We start from the raw sequence: 20,714 nt of genomic DNA on the forward strand, positions 1-20,714 counted from the left end.
TCCATTAAAGTCACGCAGTGCCGAATCGCAAAATACCCCCTGGTCGTTTAGCAGGAAAATCCTCCGGGGCTTAAGTGGTTAAATGAGGTTTCGCCTGGCTAGGGCTAAATACCTCCATCCCTATTCTTGAACAAATTGGGGGAAAGGGGAGTATGACTAAACCGTAATGAGGCTATCGGCAGGGTATTGTAGCATAATATAAAATGTGTGAATCCTTTCACAACATAGTAATAATGTAGTACACATAGCCAATGCCTAAGTCACCCTAAATATAGGGACAAGGGTAAAAAAAAGGGGGGGCAGTTGGGACTTTAAATGAAGTGCATACCAATGGTTGGGATAGGTAATATGGCTAAAAATGATTGTAAAAGTGGATCCAACAACATAGTAAAAGAAGAACTTGATTTAATGATGCAGGTCATCAGCAATAAAATACAAATATCCAATAGAGCATGGGTACATACATATAGAAATGGATGAACATTGCAGTGTAAACAACATACAATAAATATATGTAAAACAGGTAATGACAATTTGGTATAGCACCTCCAAATTCATAATATAGACAGACATCCGAGCAGATTTCAAAAAATATATATATTGCATATGTACACAACATAGAATATGGTAATTCCAGGTAGTAAAGTATCTGAATATATGGAAAACATCATGGACTCGACGCGTTTCGTGGACACACATTGCCACTTCATCAGGAGTAGATGTTTTGTGAAATTCTAAAAAATATTTAGAATGACAAGTCGATGCCTATGTTTTACATTTGCCTCCTTAATGACCAAGCCATTTATTTTTTGCGGAAAAATTGCATGGTCATGCGACACTGTACCCAAATACAATTGATGTTCCTTTTTTTCCCACAAATAGAGCTTTCTTTTGGTGGTATTTGATCACCTGTGTGGATTTTTGCTTTTGCACTATAAAAAAAAAAAAAAAAAAAAAAAAAAGAGCGTCGATTTTCTGCTATATAACATTCCCAATAACAAAAAATTTAAAAATCAAATTTTTTTCAGTTTAGGTCAATTTGTATACTGCCACATATTTTTGGTAATAAAAATCCCAAAAAGCGTTTTTTTTTAATTGGTTTGCGCAAAAGTTACAAACTACGGGATAGATTTTTGGACTTTTTATTTATTTTTTTTGTTTTTATTAGTAATAGTGGCGATCAGCGATTTTTAGCGGGACTGCAATGTTAGGGCGGACAGATTGGACACCTAACTGACATTTTTGACATTTTTTGGGGACACCAGTGACATTAATACAGTAATCAATGCTAAATAGTGATGCACCGATCCGACTTTTTTGGACCCGATACCGATATCTGGCGTTGTGAAATCGCCAATACCGGAACCGATCCGGAGCTACACACAAAGCAAGCGGCTGCAGTACAGAGCAAAGTCGCTGCTTCATGTGTACGGCTCCTCCATTCACAGGCGGAGTGCATCTGATATCACTCCGCCTGTGAGCCGGACCTATACAGGAAGTAGCGGCTCCCATCTCATACTACTACTGCACCAAGTAAGGGATGGCTGAGCCGTTACTCAGCAAAAACCGGATCGGCCCATGGATCGGTCAATGTTACCAAACCCCCAATCCATCTAAAATGGCCATATCGGCGCCGATATCCGATCTGAATATCAGATCGTTTCATCCCTAGTGCTAAATAATATGCACTGTTACTGTATAAATTACACTGGCAGGGAAAGGGTTAACACTAAGGGTGATCAAAGGGTTAAATGTGTGGTTGTTTGTGCTTACTGACTATGTGGGGGAAGGGTTCTGTGACAGGCACAGAGAGATCAGGGTTGTAGCTTAGTTGAAACTGCTGATCTCTCCATGCCTGTCTCACAGAAGACTGCAGACGGGTCTTCTGTCAGTTTCTGTGAAGACCTCGGGAGGCTGGTGGCGATCGCCGCCGCTCCTCCTGTGGCCCACCTCCCTCTGTGTCTAATCCCAACGGGACCGCGGCTGTGGCGGCGCACGAACGCTGCTGAATCCACGTGCACATACCGCATATACTCGAGTATAAGCCGACCCGAATATAAGCCAAGGCCCCTAATTTTACCACAAAAAATTGGGAAAACATATTGACTGGAGTATAAGCCTAGGGTGGGAAATGCAGCAGCTACCGGACCCAACTGGACCACCACGAGACACAAAACAGGGCCTGCGGGCATGGTACAGGAGATGGTATAGGCATGGTACAGGAGATGGTTCAGGCATGGCACAGGTGATGGTACAGGCATGGCGTAGGTCATGGTATAGTCATGGTACAGGCATGGCACAGGTGATGGTACAGGAGATGGTATAGGCATGGCACACAGGTCATGGTATAGGCATGGTACAGGCATGGCACAGGCGATGGTACAGGCATGGCACGGGTAATGGTACAGGCATGGCACAGGTGATACTACAGGCATGGTACAGGAGATGGTATTGGCATGGCACAGGTTATGGTATTGGCATGGCAAGGTCATGGTATAGGCATGGCACAGGTCATGGTATAGGCATGGTACAGGCATGGCACAGGTGATGGTACAGGAATGGCACAGGTCATGGTACAGGCATGGCACAGGCATAGCACAGGTGATGGTACAGGCATGGCACAAGTCATGGTACAGGAGATGGTATAGGCATGGTACAGGAGATGGTTCAGGCATGGCACAGGTGATGGTACAGGCATGGCGTAGGTCATGGTATAGTCATGGTACAGGCATGGCACAGGTGATGGTACAGGAGATGGTATAGGCATGGCACACAGGTCATGGTATAGGCATGGTACAGGCATGGCACAGGCGATGGTACAGGCATGGCACGGGTAATGGTACAGGCATGGCACAGGTGATACTACAGGCATGGCACAGGTCATGGTACAGGAGATGGTATTGGCATGGCACAGGTTATGGTATTGGCATGGCAAGGTCATGGTATAGGCATGGCACAGGTCATGGTATAGGCATGGTACAGGCATGGCACAGGTGATGGTACAGGAATGGCACAGGTCATGGTACAGGCATGGCACAGGCATAGCACAGGTGATGGTACAGGCATGGCACAAGTCATGGTACAGGAGATGGTACAGGCATGGCACAGGTGATGGTACAGGCATGGCACAGGTAATGATACAGGCATGGTACAGGAGATGGTACAGGCATGGCACAGGTCATGGTACAGGTGATGGTATAGGCATGGCACAGCTGATGGTATAGGCATGGCACAGGAGATGGTATAGGCATGGCACAGATGATGGTATAGGCATGGCACAGGTAATGATACAGGCATGGTACAGGAGATGGTACAGGCATGGCACAGGTCATGGTACAGGTGATGGTATAGGCATGGCACAGGTGATGGTATAGGCATGGCACAGGAGATGGTATAGGCATGGCACAGATGATGGTATAGGCATGGCACAGGTGATGGTACAGGCATGACACAGGTGATGGTACAGGCATGGCACAGGTAATGATACAGGCATGGTACAGGAGATGGTACAGGCATGGCACAGGTGATGGTACAGGCATGGCACAGGTAATGATACAGGCATGGTACAGGAGATGGTACAGGCATGGCACAGGTCATGGTACAGGTGATGGTATAGGCATGGCACAGGTGATGATATAGGCATGGCACAGGAGATGGTATAGGCATGGCACAGATGATGGTATAGGCATGGCACAGGTGATGGTACAGGCATGACACAGGTGATGGTACAGGCATGGCACAGGTAATGATACAGGCATGGCACAGGTAATGATACAGGCATGGTACAGGAGATGGTACAGGCATGGCACAGGTCATGGTACAGGTGATGGTATAGGCATGGCACAGGTGATAGTATAGGCATGGCACCATCATGGCACAGGAGATGGTATAGGCATAGCACAGATGATGGTATAGGCATGGCACAGGTGATGGTACAGGCATGGCACAGGTGATGGTACAGGCATGGCACAGGTCATGGTACAGGCATGGCACAGGAGATGGTATAGGCATGGCACAGGAGATGGTATAGGCATGGCACAGGTGATGGTATAGGCATGGCACAGGTGATGGTATAGGCATGGCACAGGTCATGGCACAGGAGATGGTTTAGGCATGGTACAGGAGATGGTATAGGCATGGCACAGGTTATGGTACAGGCATGGCACAGGTCATGGTACACGCATGGCACAGTAGGAACGGGCATGGCACAGGAGATGCAGTGCAGAGGGCATGGTACAGGAGAATGTCTTGTACCATGCCCGCAGCACTGCATGAGGAAATGCAGGGGCTGCAGAGTTGTCTCACTTACCTGTTGGTGAGGCGCCTTCGATTTAAAAATCGCGCCGCCCGGCGCCAATACGTCACCGCGCATGCGCCGCAGATGCTCGGGAAAGCCCGTACACGTTTGGCTATTCCCGCGCATGCGCGGTGACACGTCGGCGCCGGGTTGTGCCATTTTTATAAAGACAATGAGCCAGTGACTTGAGTATAAGCCGAGGGGGGCTTTTTCAGCATGAAAAAACATGCTAAAAACTCAGATTATACTCGAGTATATATGGTAATCACGTAGATCTAAGTGATTATGCGCAGCCAAGCCGCCCTGCAGCAGTAAATCTGCGTGGGGCGGTTGGCAAGTGATTAAATACTCCTGACCCTCTGACAAGCCACATTTGGCATGTCACTGTTTTTTTTTGGGGGGGGGGGAGGGGGTACCTAGTTTTGACAGGTACCCTCTCCCACTTCCATTCGGGCTGCCTAGGCGGCTTGAGTGGAAGTTCTCCTCTCCCCCTCCCTCCCTGCAATCTTCTGGGACAAGAAAAAATGTGAAAAAGAAAACTTTTTTTTTAATTTCTTAATTTTCTTAATATTTGTGACAAAAAAATGACCACTTGAAAAACTCTCCTTGCCCCTTACTAAATACTTTGGACGGTCTACTTTCCATACAGGAGTTATTCGGGGGATATTTGTACTGTCCTGGAGTTTTAATGCCTTAAGAAAGGAGATGAGCCGTCAGTACGTCAGGATTGATCGACTTTCAGATATCTATACCATACTTTGTCGACTGTATACCTTTCACACAGAGAAAAAATATACACTGATTTGGGTTATTTTTTACCAAAGAAGTTTTTAGCAGAATACATTTAGGCCTAAATCTCTAAAGAATGATTCTTTTTTGGCAAAATTTCATAACAGAAATTTTTGGCCTTTTTTCATTTATATAATAAAAAAATGAAAAACAGCGGTGATTGAATGCCACCAAAAAAAAAAAGCTCTATTTTGTGTGAAAAATGATAAAAAATAACACAATGTACAGAATAGCAGTAAATGGCCTTGAAGGGGGTAATAAAACCTTCCAGGGGTCAAGTGTTTAACAGACCAACCTGTCCAGTTATAGGGTTAAGGCAAACCATTTAACAGTGACTGGAGGGGTTACAGTGATCAGCTTTTATTATGTATGTAAGGGAAAAAAAAACAGTTTGCTGTAACTGCTTTTAACCACTTAAGCCCCAGAGGAGTTGGCTGCTCAAAGACCAGGCCCTATTTTGCGATTCGGCACTGCGTGAATTTAACGGACAATTGCGCGGTTGTGCGACGCTGTACCAAAATGAAATTGATGTCCTTTTTCCCCCACAAACAGAGCTTTCTTTTGGTGGTATTTGATCACCTGTGCGATTTTTACCTTTTGTGCTATAAACAAAAAAAGAGCGACAATTTTGAAAAAATATCAATATTTTTCACTTTTTTTATATGAAATTCTCAAAAAAAATGTAAAAATCTAAATTCTTTAACATTTTAGGCCAATTTGTTTTCTGCTACATATGTTTAGTAAAAAAAAAATCGCAGTAAGCGTATTTTGATTGGTTTGCGCAAAAGTTATTGCGTTTACTAACTACCGGAAAGATTTGTCTTTTTTTTTTTTAACTATGGATTTTTGTTTTCCCAGGACTGCGACATTGCGGCGGACAGATCGGACCCCTGACTGACATTTTTGACACTTTTGGGGGTACCAGTGACATTACTACAGTAATCAGTGCTATACATATGCACTGTTACTGTAAAAATGACACTGGCAGGGAAGGGGTTAACTTTATTAGTGATCAAGGGGTTAAGTGTGTCCCTAGGGGCGTGATTCTAACTGTGGGGGGTGTGGCTTGTGATGTAACCACAGAGACATATACGATCCTACATAGCAGGATCGTATGATCTCTGCAGTTACACCAGGGAGAATGACAGGCGGCTGTGTTTACATTAGACGCCTGCCTTTCTGCCTCTGCAGCGGGAGATCGCGAGTGGCCGGCGGACATCGGAGCCGCCGGTCACACGCGCTGGGATGTCAGGGAACGAGCGGGGGCGGGATGTTGACTCTGGCGGTGCGCGCTCGCCCCCTATTGGCTCGTGGGCGAGTGACGTACCGGTATGTCACTTTGCCCAGGAGCGCCAGACTGCCACAGTATATGTACTTGCGGCGGTCAGCAAGTGGTTAAAGTATGTTTGAGTTCAGTCTACAATGAAGTCCATCTAAATCTAGTTCATCTACCACTACCATCTCCTCCTGATAATGCTGCTGTCCAAAGGTGTCTCCATTGCTCCTTCATCCAGAATGTAGACACCCTAGGATTGTAAATGCGTTACTAGAAGATTTACCAGGTGAAATAAAGGGAAACAAAGTCTATAGAGGAAAACTAATGCAGCCACCACATCTAAGGATTGGTAAGCTGCAATATATAAAATCTTTCCTTTTTGGTTTAATACCTCTTTAAAGTGATTGTAAAGTCTCATATTTTTGTCTATTAAAAATACCAAACATGTTATACTCACCTCCCCTGTGCAGTTGGTTTAGCACAGGACAGCCCGGATCCTCCTCTTCTCAGGTCTCTGGCTTGCTTTGGAGGCATCCGAGCCAAGCTACAGCTCTGTACATCCATTTAGACACATTCGGCCCCACCCCCTCTCTCTCCTGATTAACTGAGTTTAATTGACAGCAGCTGGAGCCAATGGCGCCTCTGCTGTGTCTCAACCAATCAGGAGAGAGAGTCCCAGACAGCTGAGGCACATCACTGGATAGCGATGGGGCTCAAGTAAGTATTAGGGGGGGCTGCTGCACTCAGAGGACTTTTTATCTTAATGCATAGAATGCTTTAAGTTAAAAAACTTCCTGACATTACAACTCCTTTAACCACTTTAGGACCGGAAGATTTCCCCCCTTAATGACCAGGCCTTTAATAGACAATTGCGTGGTCATGCAACACTGTACCCAAATAAAATTGATGTCCTTTTTTTTCCCACAAATAGAACTTTCTTTTGGTGGTATTTGATCACCTGTGCGATTTTTTTATTTTTTTGTGCTATTAACAAAATAGAGCAACAATTCTGGAAAAAAAAAAAACAATAATTTTCACATTCTGCTATATGACATTCTCAAAAAAAAATTTAAAAATTAAATTTTTTGACCATTTTAGGCCAATTTGTTTTCTGCTACGCAAAAGTTATCGTGTCTACTAACTACATGAAAGATTTATGTCATTTTTATTTTTTTTTACTATTAATGGTGGCGATCTGCGATTTTTTGCGGGACTGCGACATTGCGGCGGACAGATCGGACCCCTGACATTTTTGACACTTTTGGGGGTACCAGTGACATTACTACAGTAATCAGTGCTAAAAATATATGTTACTGTAATAATGACACTGGCAGGGAAGGGGTTACCGAGGGGCGATCAAAGGGTTAAGTGTGAGTCTAGGGGGGTCTTTTCTAACTGTATGGGGGAGTGGCTTGTGAAATGATCATAGAAATCTGCGATCCTATATAGAAGGATCACAGGAGCTCTGTGATCATTCCAGAGAGAACAACGGTCAGCTGTGTTTACAACAGCTGACTGTTCTTCTCCTTCAGCGGGAAGCGATCGCAGATGCCGGCCCCCGTGGATCAGTTTCCCTGCTGCCTAATAGGGGTGCGCTCCCACGAACCGATGTACTTATAGGTTAGATCGTGCAGCCAAGCCAGCCTGCCGCAGTATATCTGTGTATCATAGTTTTAGCACTGATCAGGGGCGTAACTACAGGGGTTGCAATCGCAACCGGGCCTATGCTCAAGGGGGCCCATGTGGCTCCCCTGTACACCTGGATAGGAGGGGTGGCGGGGGCAGCATGTAGAGAAATCACTGTCCTCCTTTTTCCTTCTGTAGCTGCAAGAGGAAAATGGAGGAGATTGTCTCCTCTGTATGCTGCCCCTGCCACCGCTCCTATCCAGTTCACTTGTGTTCTGCTGTCTCTGGGCCCCTGTGTGCTCCCCTGGTCCCCCCCCCTTCTGTGCTGCCCCCCCTTCAGAATTCTCCCTTCCCTCACCGTAATAAAGGGCCCCGCAACTAGAGTAAAGGGCCCCAGGGCGCCAGGGGTCCAGGGGGCCCTTCATGGTTTCTTGCACCGGGGCCCTGAAGGTTCTAGTTACGCCTCTGGCACTGATTACTGTAGTAATGTCACTGGTCCCCCCAAAAGTGTCAAAAATGTCAGTTAGAGGTCCGATCTGTCCTCCGCAATGTCGCAGTCCCACTAAAAATCGCAGATCACCGCCATTACTAGTAAAAAAAAAAAAAAAATAATAAAAATTACAAATCTTTCTCTTAGTTAGTAGATGTGATAACTTTTTAGCAAAGTCCCAAACCAATCAAAATCCGCTTTCTGGGATTTTTTTTACCAAAAATATGTAGCAGAAAACAAATTGGCCTAAAATGATGAAAAAAATGTATTTTTAATTTTTTTTTTTTTTTTGGAATGTCATATAGCAGAATGTGAAAAATATTGGCTTTTTTTTTTTTCAAAATTGTCGCTGTATTTTTGTTTATAGCGCAAAAAATAAAAATCGCAGATGTGATCAAATACCACCAAAAGAAAGCTCTATTTATGGGGAAAAAGGACAATTTTATTTGGGTACAGCGTCGCACGACCGCACAATTGTCAGTTAAAATAACGCAGTGCAGAATCGCAAATGATGCGTGGGTTTCCTCCCACACTCCAAAGACATGATGGTAGGTGAATTGGCCTAGAATCTGTATGTATGTGAGATATGGACCTTAGATTGTAAGCTCCTTGAGGGCAGGGGCTGATGCATGGGTTTCCTCTGGGTTCCCCGGTTTCCTCCCACACTCCAATGACATGCTTGGTAGGTGGATTGGCCCCCCTAGTCTCTGTATGTATGTGAGATATGGACCTTAGATTGTAAGCTCTTTGATGGCAGGGGCTGATGCGTGGGTTTCCTCCCACACTCCAATCACATGCTGGTAGGTGGATTGGCCCCCTAGTATCTGTATGTATGTGAGATATGGACCTTAGATTGTAAGCTCTTTGATGGCAGGGGCTGATGCATGGGTTTCCTCTGGGTTCTCCGGTTTCCTCCCACACTCCAATGACATGCTTGGTAGGTGGATTGGCCCCCTAGTATCTGTATGTATGTGAGATATGGACCTTAGATTGTAAGCTCCTTGAGGGCAGGGGCTGATGCATGGGTTTCCTCGGGGTTCCCCGGTTTCCTCCCACACTCCAATGACATGCTGGTAGGTGGATTGGCCCCCTAGTCTCTGTATGTATGTGAGATATGGACCTTAGATTGTAAGCTCTTTGATGGCAGGGGCTGATGCATGGGTTTCCTCTGGGTTCTCCGGTTTCCTCCCACACTCCAATGACATGATGGTAGGTGAATTGGCCTAGAATCTGTATGTATGTGAGATATGGACCTTAGATTGTAAGCTCCTTGATGGCAGGGGCTGATGCGTGGGTTTCCTCCCACACTCCAAAGTCATGCTGGTAGGTGGATTGGCCCCTAGTATCTGTATGTATGTGAGATATGGACTTTAGATTGTAAGCTCCTTGAGGACAGGGACTGATGTGTGGGTTTCCTCCGGGTTCTCTGGTTTCCTCCCACACTCCAAAGACATGCTGGTAGGTGGATTGGCCTAGTATCTGTATGTATGTGAGATATGGACCTTAGATTGTAAGCTCCTTGAGGTCAGGGGTTGATGTGGATGTACCGTGTATGTAAAGTGCTGCGTACATTGTTGGTGCTACATTTATCTTTATAATATTAATAATAGTATTTTAGTGATTGGATTTACATATACTTTAATCTGTAAATGCTGCACATGCCCACCCTGTTTGTCTGACCAACCCCAAGCACACACAGGCTGATTAGAGGCCTTCTTTCTTGTCTGAAAGCAGCGGATACAATTCAGTCTGTGTATACAAAATGCCAACAATTTCTATGGAATGTGAAGGAGAAGAAGAATGGCATTTCTCTGCAATATGAAGAGAGGGAGAGATGCATAAATAACACGGATTGAAGAATGTTATTAGAGAGGCAAGGGGCAGCGAAGAGCTGGAATAGAGAGAAGCAGAAATCGCTCAGGACGCATGGGGCAGGTGCTGCTTTGTGCTCTACCCTCCAGATTCCGTAAGCGCTGTTATTTGTGTTGTTGGGTGCCCGGAGACTGGATTGGCCTCCAAATGATATGACGTTATTACACTCTTTTATTTACTGGCTTTGTAAGTGCAAAGGATAATAACCAGCTTGTTCTTCTTTTTCTTTCAGAGCTTCTTGGATCAACTAAAAGGTTGAATGTAAATTATCAAGACAGTGATGGGTAAGTAAACACTTGAAAGGTAACCCAACTACAAAGAGTGTTTGCACATGTCCATGTAGTCATCTGTGGAATGCTAAGAGCCCCAATACAATACAGCTTCTACTCCGCTCATAGGAGCCTTCTGCTAAAGTTTTGGAGATTTAGGCTGGGTTGACACTAATACGATGCCAGACATTGCATGTGATTTGCACTAGTGATCGACTGATAAAGTTTTGGAGATTTAGGCTGGGTTGGCACTAATTACCGATACCGATATTTTGGCCATTGCATATCGGTATCGGCCGATATTTTCGTACATTTATAAAAAAAAAAAAAATTTACATTTTTTTTTACTAGACAGGTACTGTTGTGGAGGGATCTGGGGGTCTAAAAGACTCCAAACCCCTCCTCCTGCACTTAAAAGCATTCAAAACGCCAAATCTGGCCCCAGTACCCGGACGTGATGTCATGACATCACTTCCGTTTTTTTTGCATGGAGACCCGATCAGAGCCGAATGCAGCTTTGATCGGGTCTTCGGTGGCCATGCAGGCTGGTTGCCCGGGTCTCCCGGTGGGACGGGAGATCAGTGCGAGCCGCAGAAGGCAGGGGGACGTCCACGTAATGACAGCCAAGCAGCTTCTCAGCCGCATGGGTTGTCACTACAAGACAGCCGAACGTCGGCACTGTCCAAAATATCGGCCACCATGATATAGCGGGGAAAGTGCATATCACCCCTCGATATATCGGTCGATCCCTAATTCGCACCACATTGCTGTGCACATCACATGTGATATCTGCGCGGTGCAAATTCAGCCATGCAGTTTGTGTCTGCAATCACATCGCATTTAGACCAAAATGGTGCAGGAACCTTTTTTTGGTCCATACTGGAATTGGATCGCATGGATGTTTAGACCCATTAATCCAATTCTCATCCAATTTCACAGTTCACATTGCATTCTGTAAACCGATTTTGGGGATGTCGTTCACTTTACATTGACACCCACAGTGGTTCGCAGAGAGCAGTGTGGACTTCCTGCGAGTCAGATGCGATGCAGGAACCTGCACAGAAATCACGCTGGGTCCTGCATTGCACCAGTGTGAACCTAACCTTAAAGCATATGTAAAGAATGGAGTGGAGAGGGGTTAGAACCCCTTTCAGGTCTCATTGCTGTCTATTTCAGCCTTTCTTTTTGTCCTGGTAACCAGTGTCACAGGTAATGGAAATCCAAATTTTTGCATTTTTGACAGAATGGAAACAAAGGGGACATGTGTTCAAGTGACAGATATTTAGGAGGGATTTTGCTCAATTTAAAGAGCTTTCCTCTTACTTCCTGTTGTGTCAACAGGGCAGGAAATGACAGGAAATCTCTCCAATGGGAGGATAACCGGGGTTACATTTAACTATTCTATACTCTGAATTGAAAAAAAATTTTGACTTTAAAAAAAAAGGAACCAAAATCCTAGATTTCTACTGCTAGTTATAAGGTAAATGCAGCATTAATTAAGGGGTATAATAATGGATTTGCTGTCAGTTCGCACTTTGAAAGTTTGCTGGACATGTATCCTTCTGTTTTTTTACAGCATTAACCCCTTTACGAATGCCTAACACTATTGTGAGGCAGCAAAATATGCATCGCTGTGTGGTTGTTTATGTGCTAAGAGTGAGCTTACTGCGTGCTCCCAGCACAGGGACTGAGCTGTTGAAAATCGGTAGCCGGTGGGACCGGCTTCCAATCAGTCCTGCCCCTGGGCATTCTGAATTGTGTAAGCTCCTTGAGGGCAGGGACTGATGTGAATGTATAATGTATATGTAAAGTGCTGCGTAAATTGACAGCGCTATAGAAGTATCTGAAATAAATAAATAAAAAATAAAGGGATGCCGGGGCAGGAGGGAAGGGGTTAGGCCAGAGGTGTCAAGCTCAATTTCATAACAGGCCGCATCACTATTATGGTCACCCTCAGATGGCCAGTTCTATCTGTAGCCCACCACTATCAGAAGTCAAGAGCCCCCACCCTCTCATCCCTTACATCATAGTGTAACCCCTTTACCATGTGCTGCTGCTGGGAAGAAGCTGAAGGCAGAGCTGGGAAGCAACAACTGTAATGTTTGGAGGAGGGCTGGAGTCAGCTGCCGCAGTCTGCTGAATGCTGAGGCCAGTGGAGGCATAGAGGAGGGGGTGCTTTGGCTGCACAGAGAGGTGCAGAATCTGTAGGAGGAGTTGTGTCCTCTCTAATGCCAACTGCTAAGTTGGGGGGTGGTGGGGGGGGGGTGGTCCTCTCTGCAGCTGCAGGGGGAAGCACAGGATCTGGCAGAGGAGTTCTGTCCTCTCTGCTTCCATCTGCTGAGACAAGGTGGGGGCAGAGATGAGGGAGATGCTGCAGGAGAGGTGCAAGGGCCACATGAAATGGCCTGGATGGCCAGATTCGGCCCGCGGGCCTTGTGTTCGACACCTGGGGGTTAGGCTATCATTTGGGGCAGGGCTTGGCAAATTTGCTTTAAATCTAGGAGCCAGCTAAAAAAGTTAGGAGCCAGTTTTTCTCTAGCGTAGCATGGGTTGTCAGCGCCCGGAGCAAGGCAAGTAATTTGCGCCCCCTAACCTTAACTTATAGCAGAGCTGATGGAACGCCTTCAGGATTATAGGCTGGCCAGAAACAATGACAATAAAAACATGTTGTTGGGGAAACTTTTATTATTATGCCCTCCCAGCAACTTTCATTAATCTCTCCCACAAATTCCCCCCTTTGTGAAAATTGCTGGGAGGTCAATTGGCATAATAATGAGTTTCCCCCATAACAGGTTTGCAGCGATAACGATGATGCGATTTTCTTTCCTGCAACCACAGGTTGCTGGAAAGAAAATCGCTCAGTTCCCCAATCAACACTGTCAGTGTTGATGGGGGATTGCCTCCTGCGGACCTGTTGTGTTCTCCCGGTGGGGGGATGTGGGGAGCCATACCGGGCGGAAGGACACAGTAATTATTGGTAACGGCTATAGACATGGGTACAGTCAAGCCTGCCCATGATGGATCAAATCTCAGCTTGTTGCTGCTTAGCCTGCTAGCCTGCTGAGGAACCATCTTTGGCTGCCGTTACTTGCCTTTGCTGCACTGAAATCCCAACCAATGTTGGGTTGACTGCTAGACTATAGAAGTCCACTCCCCCCCCCTTTCTGTCCCACTCCCCCCACCCCTCTCTTATGCCACTTCCCCCCACCCCTTTCTGTGCCACTTCCCCCCACCCCTTTCTGTGCCACTTCCCCCACCCCTTTCTGTGCCACTCCCCCCCACCCCTTTCTGTGCCACCCCCCCCACCCCTTTCTGTCCCACTCGCCTCACCTCTTTCTGTCCCCTCCGTCACACCTCTTTCTGTCCCACTCGCCTCACCTCTTTCTGTCCCACTCCGCCGCACCTCTTTCTGTCCCACTCGCCCCACCTCTTTCTGTCCCACTCGCCTCACCTCTTTCTGTCCCACTCGGCCCCACCTCTTTCTGTCCCCTCCGTCACACCTCTTTCTGTCCCACTCGCCTCACCTCTTTCTGTCCCACTCGCCTCACCTCTTTCTGTCCCACTCGCCTCACCTCTTTCTGTCCCCTCCGTCACACCTCTTTCTGTCCCACTCGCCTCACCTCTTTCTGTCCCACTCCGTCCCACCTCTTTCTGTCCCACTCCGCCGCACCTCTTTCTGTCCCACTCGCCCCACCTCTTTCTGTCCCACTCCGCCCCACCTCTTTCTGTCCCACTCCGCCTCACCTCTTTCTGTCCCACTCTGCCCCACCTCTTTCTGTCCCACTCTGCCCCACCTCTTTCTGTCCCACTCTGCCCCACCTCTTTCTGTCCCACTCTGCCCCACCTCTTTCTGTCCCACTCCGCCCCACCTCTTTCTGTCCCACTCCGCCACACCTCTTTCTGTCCCACTCCGCCACACCTCTTTCTGTCCCACTCCGCCCTACCTCTTTCTGTCCCACTCGCCCCACCTCTTTCTGTCCCACTCCGCCCTACCTCTTTCTGTCCAACTCCGCCGCACCTCTTTCTGTCCCACTCCGCCCCACCTCTTTCTGTCCCACTCCAACCCACCTCTTTCTTTCCCACTCCGCCCCACCTCTTTCTGTCCCACTCCGCCCCACCTCTTTCTGTCCCACTCCGTCCCACCTCTTTCTGTCCCACTCCATTTTCTCAGGGAAAAAAATACAGCTGACTTGACTCCCAAGAACCTGCCACCACACTATGTGTAGAGGAAAGGTTTTTGGGAGATGCAGTTTTGGGGGCATGCCTACATCAATAGCTGCCCCTGCAAGAATTTTACAAACCTGGTGATGATGTCATAGGGGGCTTTAAAAGCTGTTTCTTACAACAGGGACATGGAAAAATAAAAATGAATGTGGAGACGTGCTTTTGGGAGGGAGGTTTGGGGTAAAACTTGGTAATGGCTGGACATACACTTTAAATCAAGTTTCTGCCTTGTTGCTGACTTGTGAACTAAAATCTCCCAGTAAGGGCCAGTGAGCATTTGAACCTTTAGGTTGGGTTCACACTAGCCTACGCACTAAAAAGCAATCTGCAAAGGATTGCTTTTCAGACTGCGGCTAAGCAGTCGTCAGATGTTGAGACAATCCTGCCGGCTCCTGAATGCCTGTTTTTGTTATTTTCTTTTCTTTGCCAAGTTGCAGTCTATAATGGCGCTAATGTGCTGCAAATGTGAATCAAGGGTTTGGCTTTCAGCACCGCTCCATTGACTTGAATGACGAAGTTTGACTGGTAGTGCTGCCTATCAATTTGACATACTGATATTAAATTTGCTTAACCACTAGTTTTTACCCCTCCAGTCATCTTTGTAAGGTCCCTTTCACACGGTCCATTTTTCAGGCGGACCTGATCAGGCCACCCATTCTACTCTATGGAGAGGCGGATATCAGTGGAGATGTGTCCGCTGACACTCGACTGTCATCCGATCCGACAAGATCAGCTTAAAACAGACGGGATGCGATACGTTCCCCATCCGTCCAGCGGGTGGGATTGGATGGGATGCATGTCCATATTCACCTGATCTCCCATAGAGGAGAGTGGGACTCTGACAAGTCTGTCTCTGCACAGTGAGCAGAGAAGGACCTGTCATCCGCCTACTCACAGGGGATCAACGGAGCGATCCCTACTGATCTAACGGAGTCCACCGAGCAGATCCGCCCCGCAAGAAAGGGGCCTAAAGGTGGCATCATAGCATTGGTATTTTGTAATGTAAATAATCTCCTAGTGTAAGCCTGATAATCTATGGAAACTACTGAGGGATTCCATGCATGTGTGCGCAGTGCTGTACCTACCCTTTATAAAACCATAGACCACTAAGGTAATCTCTAAGATGTTTTATTTGCACATTGGGGTTCATTTACTAAAACTGGAAAGTACACAATCTGCTGCAGCTGTGCATAGAAACCAATCTGTCATAGCTTTATTAAACAAACAGAAAATACAAGCTGATTGGCTACCATACACATCTGCACCAGATTTTGCACTCTCAAGTTTTAGTAAATCAACCCCTGTATCAGGCTCAGTGTGGATTTGTATCATGATTTAAATCTCTAGTAAAAAGACTTGATTTAAATCATCATTTTAAAGAGCAACTGTCATCTCTGTCTCCTCCTCTGACCAGCTGTTGGCTCACCAACTGTCCCATTAAGGTGAATGTGGTGATCTGGCAGTGACACAACAAGGTGAGGGACGTGGCGGCAGCAGGTGATTGGATGTTAGCTAACAGGCGCTGCCATAATGGATCTGAAATGACAGGTGCTCTTTAAGGCCCCTTTCACACTTGTGGACCGTTCAGATTGGCCTGTCAGTTTTTCAGGCGGATCTGAATGGATGCCTCATGCATCTCTATGGGGCAGCGGACATCCGATCCGTCAAATCTGGACGGATGGAAACCCTATTTTCCATCCGTCCAGCGGATTGGATCAGATACGAACGGACAGGCGGTCCGTTCTCATCCGATTCCCCCATGGAGAACAGCGGGGACCTGACAACTCCGTCTTCGCACAGCGGAGACAGAGCTGCCATCTGCCTGCTCAGCGGGTGATCGGTGGATCGATCCACCTGTGAGAAAAACAGAGTCCCCTGACGGACTCCCATGTGTGAAAGGGGCCTTAATGTAAGGACTTATTCTTGCTGGTAGTCTGAAATTGTGTGAATTCATCAATGCAGTGTATGTTATCTCAGCTTGTAGTGCTTGGATTCTTTGAATGAGCTTACCAAAAATGTAAATATTGCAGAATATACAGCCTGGTGCTACAACTAAGCTCCATTTCATGCTGAATAAACTAAATTATTGTATCTCATAGAAACCTATAGGTTTTTACTCCAAAAGCATTTTATTAAAATAAATGTAATTTACATTTTTTTTTAAAAAAATCAGATTTTTAATCTTTTTTTTTTTTTTTTATATCATCGATTTTTATCCACCCTAGTAAGGCTAGGTTCACACTATCCCACACTGTGGGTTGCGGGTGTGGGAATTGCATCAATACCCGCAATCACATTGTGCTGCTCTTGAGACGCGCAGGGCTGCCGTTCATTCTGATTGGCACCTCCACGCATCTCATCTTGCAACGTCATTATGAGTGTGCGAACTGCAAGGAAAACCACATGGACAAAAAGACCATGTGGTTTCCCTAAAGCCATGTTGTCAAAAAGGTGCATGCACTTTTTTCTGCAGTTCACGTGGCACAGTGGCCCAAAAAAAAAGTGGCCCGTGCGGCCAGCACTAGTGTGAACCGAGCCTGAGTTTACAATAAAGGAAAACTATTATGTTGGGTCTGTGTGTATCCACCCCTGGCCCTCAGGAAATGTCGGCTGTACAAGAAATTGGTCAGAACAGTCTTCAGACTCTGGTATTTCCAAGGGTTTATTATGGCTGAAGAAATGAATGTGTCCTCTAATGTGATCAAACAAAGGCCCAATGGTGCTCCAGTGTAAAACTGCCCATGGATGGTTCCGTTTTTTTTATGTTCAACCAGTGGGTTGAGCAAAAAAACGGACCCGATTCCCCTATTACCACTGCTGGTTATAGTGCTGATCGAACGGCATATATCCAACAGGCTGCTTGTACAGAAGTCGATTGTTGGATCAATCATAGAAAGCTTTTGTTCATTCATAAAAATATAAGGCTTCCTGTGGATGGTTGAACAGTTCTAATTCTGACTCCATTCTGTACTGGGATCAGGACTGGAAGACCCCATCCCACTGCAGGACACAGCACTGTATACTGCATGTAGCTGAGGCTACATACATTCAAGCCTGGGTTCATACTAGTACTGCTGCATAATCATGCATTTTTCCGTGCATTTTTGATGCGTCTTTTTTTTATTTTTTATGTTGAACAAAAAACAAGTTTAACCCCTTCACGCCAAACTAACACAAATATGCGGCCTCACTGGACTGGCTTTTTTTCCATGGGGCCACCTATTTGCGTATCTCCCTTTGTGCTTTGCAGCACGCTCCCAGCACAGACTGGGGTCTCACTGAGAGGGCTCCGTACTGACGATCGGGGCCTGGAACTCCCGATTCCGGGTCACCTGATTGCTGTGATAGCCTCTAATTGGCTATCACAGTAATCAGTTGCTGTGAAGCCCGCACCAGTGTTTTTTCTCTGCGAATGGAGAGAGACTCATTGTATCTCTCTCTTTCCTTGCAGTGTAAAAAAATAAAATAAAATAAATAATAAAATAAAAAATACCTAGATAAAGATTTGGTCTAGGCCTGTGCCAGGGTTAGTTTGTGGGTCAGGGTCAGTATTTTTTAGACAGTAGTTTTTATTTAATTCTTTTAATTAATATCCCTTTCAGTGTGTTTTAGTCCCGGTTCACACTATTGCTAATGAGTCTTATGAATATGTGTGCTGTTTATAAGGTGACTTAGTTTTACTGTTAATGTCAAGAGGATGACGGTCTGGTATCATACAGCAAGAGTAGAAAATTATGTTTCTCTGATGTTTATTGACAGACAAAGCTCCTGATCTTCTTAACCATTGGGTTATACTGCCCCCTACAGGAGTAGGACACTAGGCAGAAAAAGTCTGGCTTTGCCGATGGGCAGTCCCAGGGGGTATACTCGCTCCCTCTGCTATAGGTACTCGGTTTTTTTTCTGCCTAGTAAGGAGTAAAAACTTAATTCCTTGCTGGAATATCTTATCCTGGCAATTTTTTTCTTTTTAGATTTTTTTTCTTCCTTTTTTTTTTTTTTTTTCTGTGAGGTCTACAATCGGTTGCTTGATTGGGGGACAGGCTGGAAAATCTAGATCCAGTGGTCACCCCAGTCTGGCCAGCAAGCGCCCACAGACCTCAGCTCCGCGCTAGGTCAGCCGCGACATGGCCCCATCGGACTGGGCCTGGCCTGCGAGTTAAACGCCCCCCAAGGTCGCATACGTCCAGGTTCCGGCCCGAGTTGCAGTGTTCCTCCTGGCCGACAGCCCCCCCCCCCCCATTTCGATGGAGAGGAGGATCTGTCTGGAGCGGCACCCACCTGGTTCCTGGTATGGTAAGTAACTGTCCCCCCTCTCCCCCTAGAAGGTTTTGGGGTGGATATGGGACGGTTGGTCCCCCGGGTTCCCCTCCTTCCCATTAGGCATCCCCCTCATCAGTCTGGTGGTCCCTTGGGGTCATTTTGCCGCCCCATCTGCTGTACCTGGTGGGGGCTCTTGCCAGGACCCCCCTTCCTGCCTCTGCTGTTTTCTGGGGCCTAGGGATCCCTCCTGGGTCGCTGGGAGCCTCGTGGCGCTGCGCTGGCCGCCGTCTTCTTGAAGCCTGTGTGCTCAATGCACAGCGGTCATGTTTGTGTAGTCTGGTGGCCATTTTGCGGTGGTTTGCCATTGAAAATAGTGTCAGCCGTGACAGTGGAGCCCCCGGGGCTGCAATTTGGCAGTGGGAGCCCCTAACCATCCCCTGGTGCTGGCTCTTGGATCCTTTCACTTCCTGATGACCGCACGTGGAGTGCAGATTATCCAGGTGGCTGCAGGTGCCTGTTTCTGCTGGGTGGTGAGTCTGGTGGGGTCCTCTCCCTCTCTGCTGAGGATCAATTAGGTGCTCTGTTACTGGCAACCGGGTGGTGCTGCTGGAGTGGTGGGGGTGTCCCTTAGCAGTTTTTCTTTTTTTACACCTTTTTTGTGGGGTTTCCCTATTGACTCATGGAGTCTTTGGAGCGCATTTCCCCACCTGATCCCCTCTGAGAGGCTGCGGGGCCCTCTGGGTCCAAACCATCCATTGATGCACCGACGGCGGTCCTGGAGTCCTTTGTGTCCCGTGTGGGGGTGGTTTTTGGGCGACGGGCTAGCAAAAAGCACCTCCCCCCCCCGCCTTCCCTTGCCTCATTTGTCTCCTCAGATCCTGAATCTGATTTGACCGCCGCAGACGTGGTTCAGTCTTCTGAGTCTGCAACCACGCGCCCTGAGTTCTCAGATATTTAGGATAATTCCTCCACTCCTGTAGCCGCGCATGAAAAGGCGCTGGTGGATGCACCAATTGTATCTGTGCATGAGACCTCAAAATTGGAGGACACAGCTGAAGCTGCGACTGAGGCGTCGGTTCCCTTTGGCACTCACAAGCAATCCAGAGCGGCAAAACTGTTTCCTTTCCCCTCCTATTTTGACAGAGTTGTCGCTAAAGAGTGGGAACGACCAAAACGTCCCCTTGGGGTCCCTAAGCGATTTGCTATGCGGTACACCTATAAAGGAGTCCCTTCTTAAAAAGTGGACTGTACCACTGGTGGTGGACTCTCTGGTCTCCAGATTGAACAAGGCAACCATGTTTCCGGTTGAAGAGTCCCCAGCCTTTAAGGACCCGGCTGACTGGAGGGTGTAGGCTGGGGTCAGCAATATGTACACTGTGGCTGGTTCGGCATTGAGGCCGGGATTTACCATTGCACTGGTGTCGCAAACTCTGACCGAGTGGGCTAAGCTTTTGCGCCATAACCTGAAGGGGGAGCAATTCCCCCCTGCCTTTGCTGAACTGGAGGACCTGTTGGTCCAGGGGCTGCAGTTTATCTGTGATGCCTCTCTGGACGCAGCTCCCCTAGTCACTAGGCTCTCTGTTTAATCAGTGGTCCTTTGGCGTATTTTCT

The 20,714-nt window shown here is 47.0% G+C and overlaps 1 protein-coding gene across 2 annotated transcripts in view; it reads left to right on the forward strand.

The window, feature by feature from the left end:
* The window catches only part of CASKIN2 (CASK interacting protein 2), a 216,613-nt gene that overhangs the window by 105,799 nt on the left and 90,100 nt on the right, over positions 1–20,714 (forward strand). For both annotated transcript variants that reach the window (XM_082271726.1, XM_082271727.1), the window contains exon 3: positions 10,583–10,634. In XM_082271726.1, the coding sequence (XP_082127852.1) occupies positions 10,583–10,634 (52 nt within the window). The remainder of the gene's footprint in view (positions 1–10,582; positions 10,635–20,714) is intronic.

This window comes from Pelophylax lessonae (genome assembly GCF_965119305.1).
Source record: "Pelophylax lessonae genome assembly, chromosome: 11".
Taxonomy (NCBI): domain Eukaryota; kingdom Metazoa; phylum Chordata; class Amphibia; order Anura; family Ranidae; genus Pelophylax; species Pelophylax lessonae.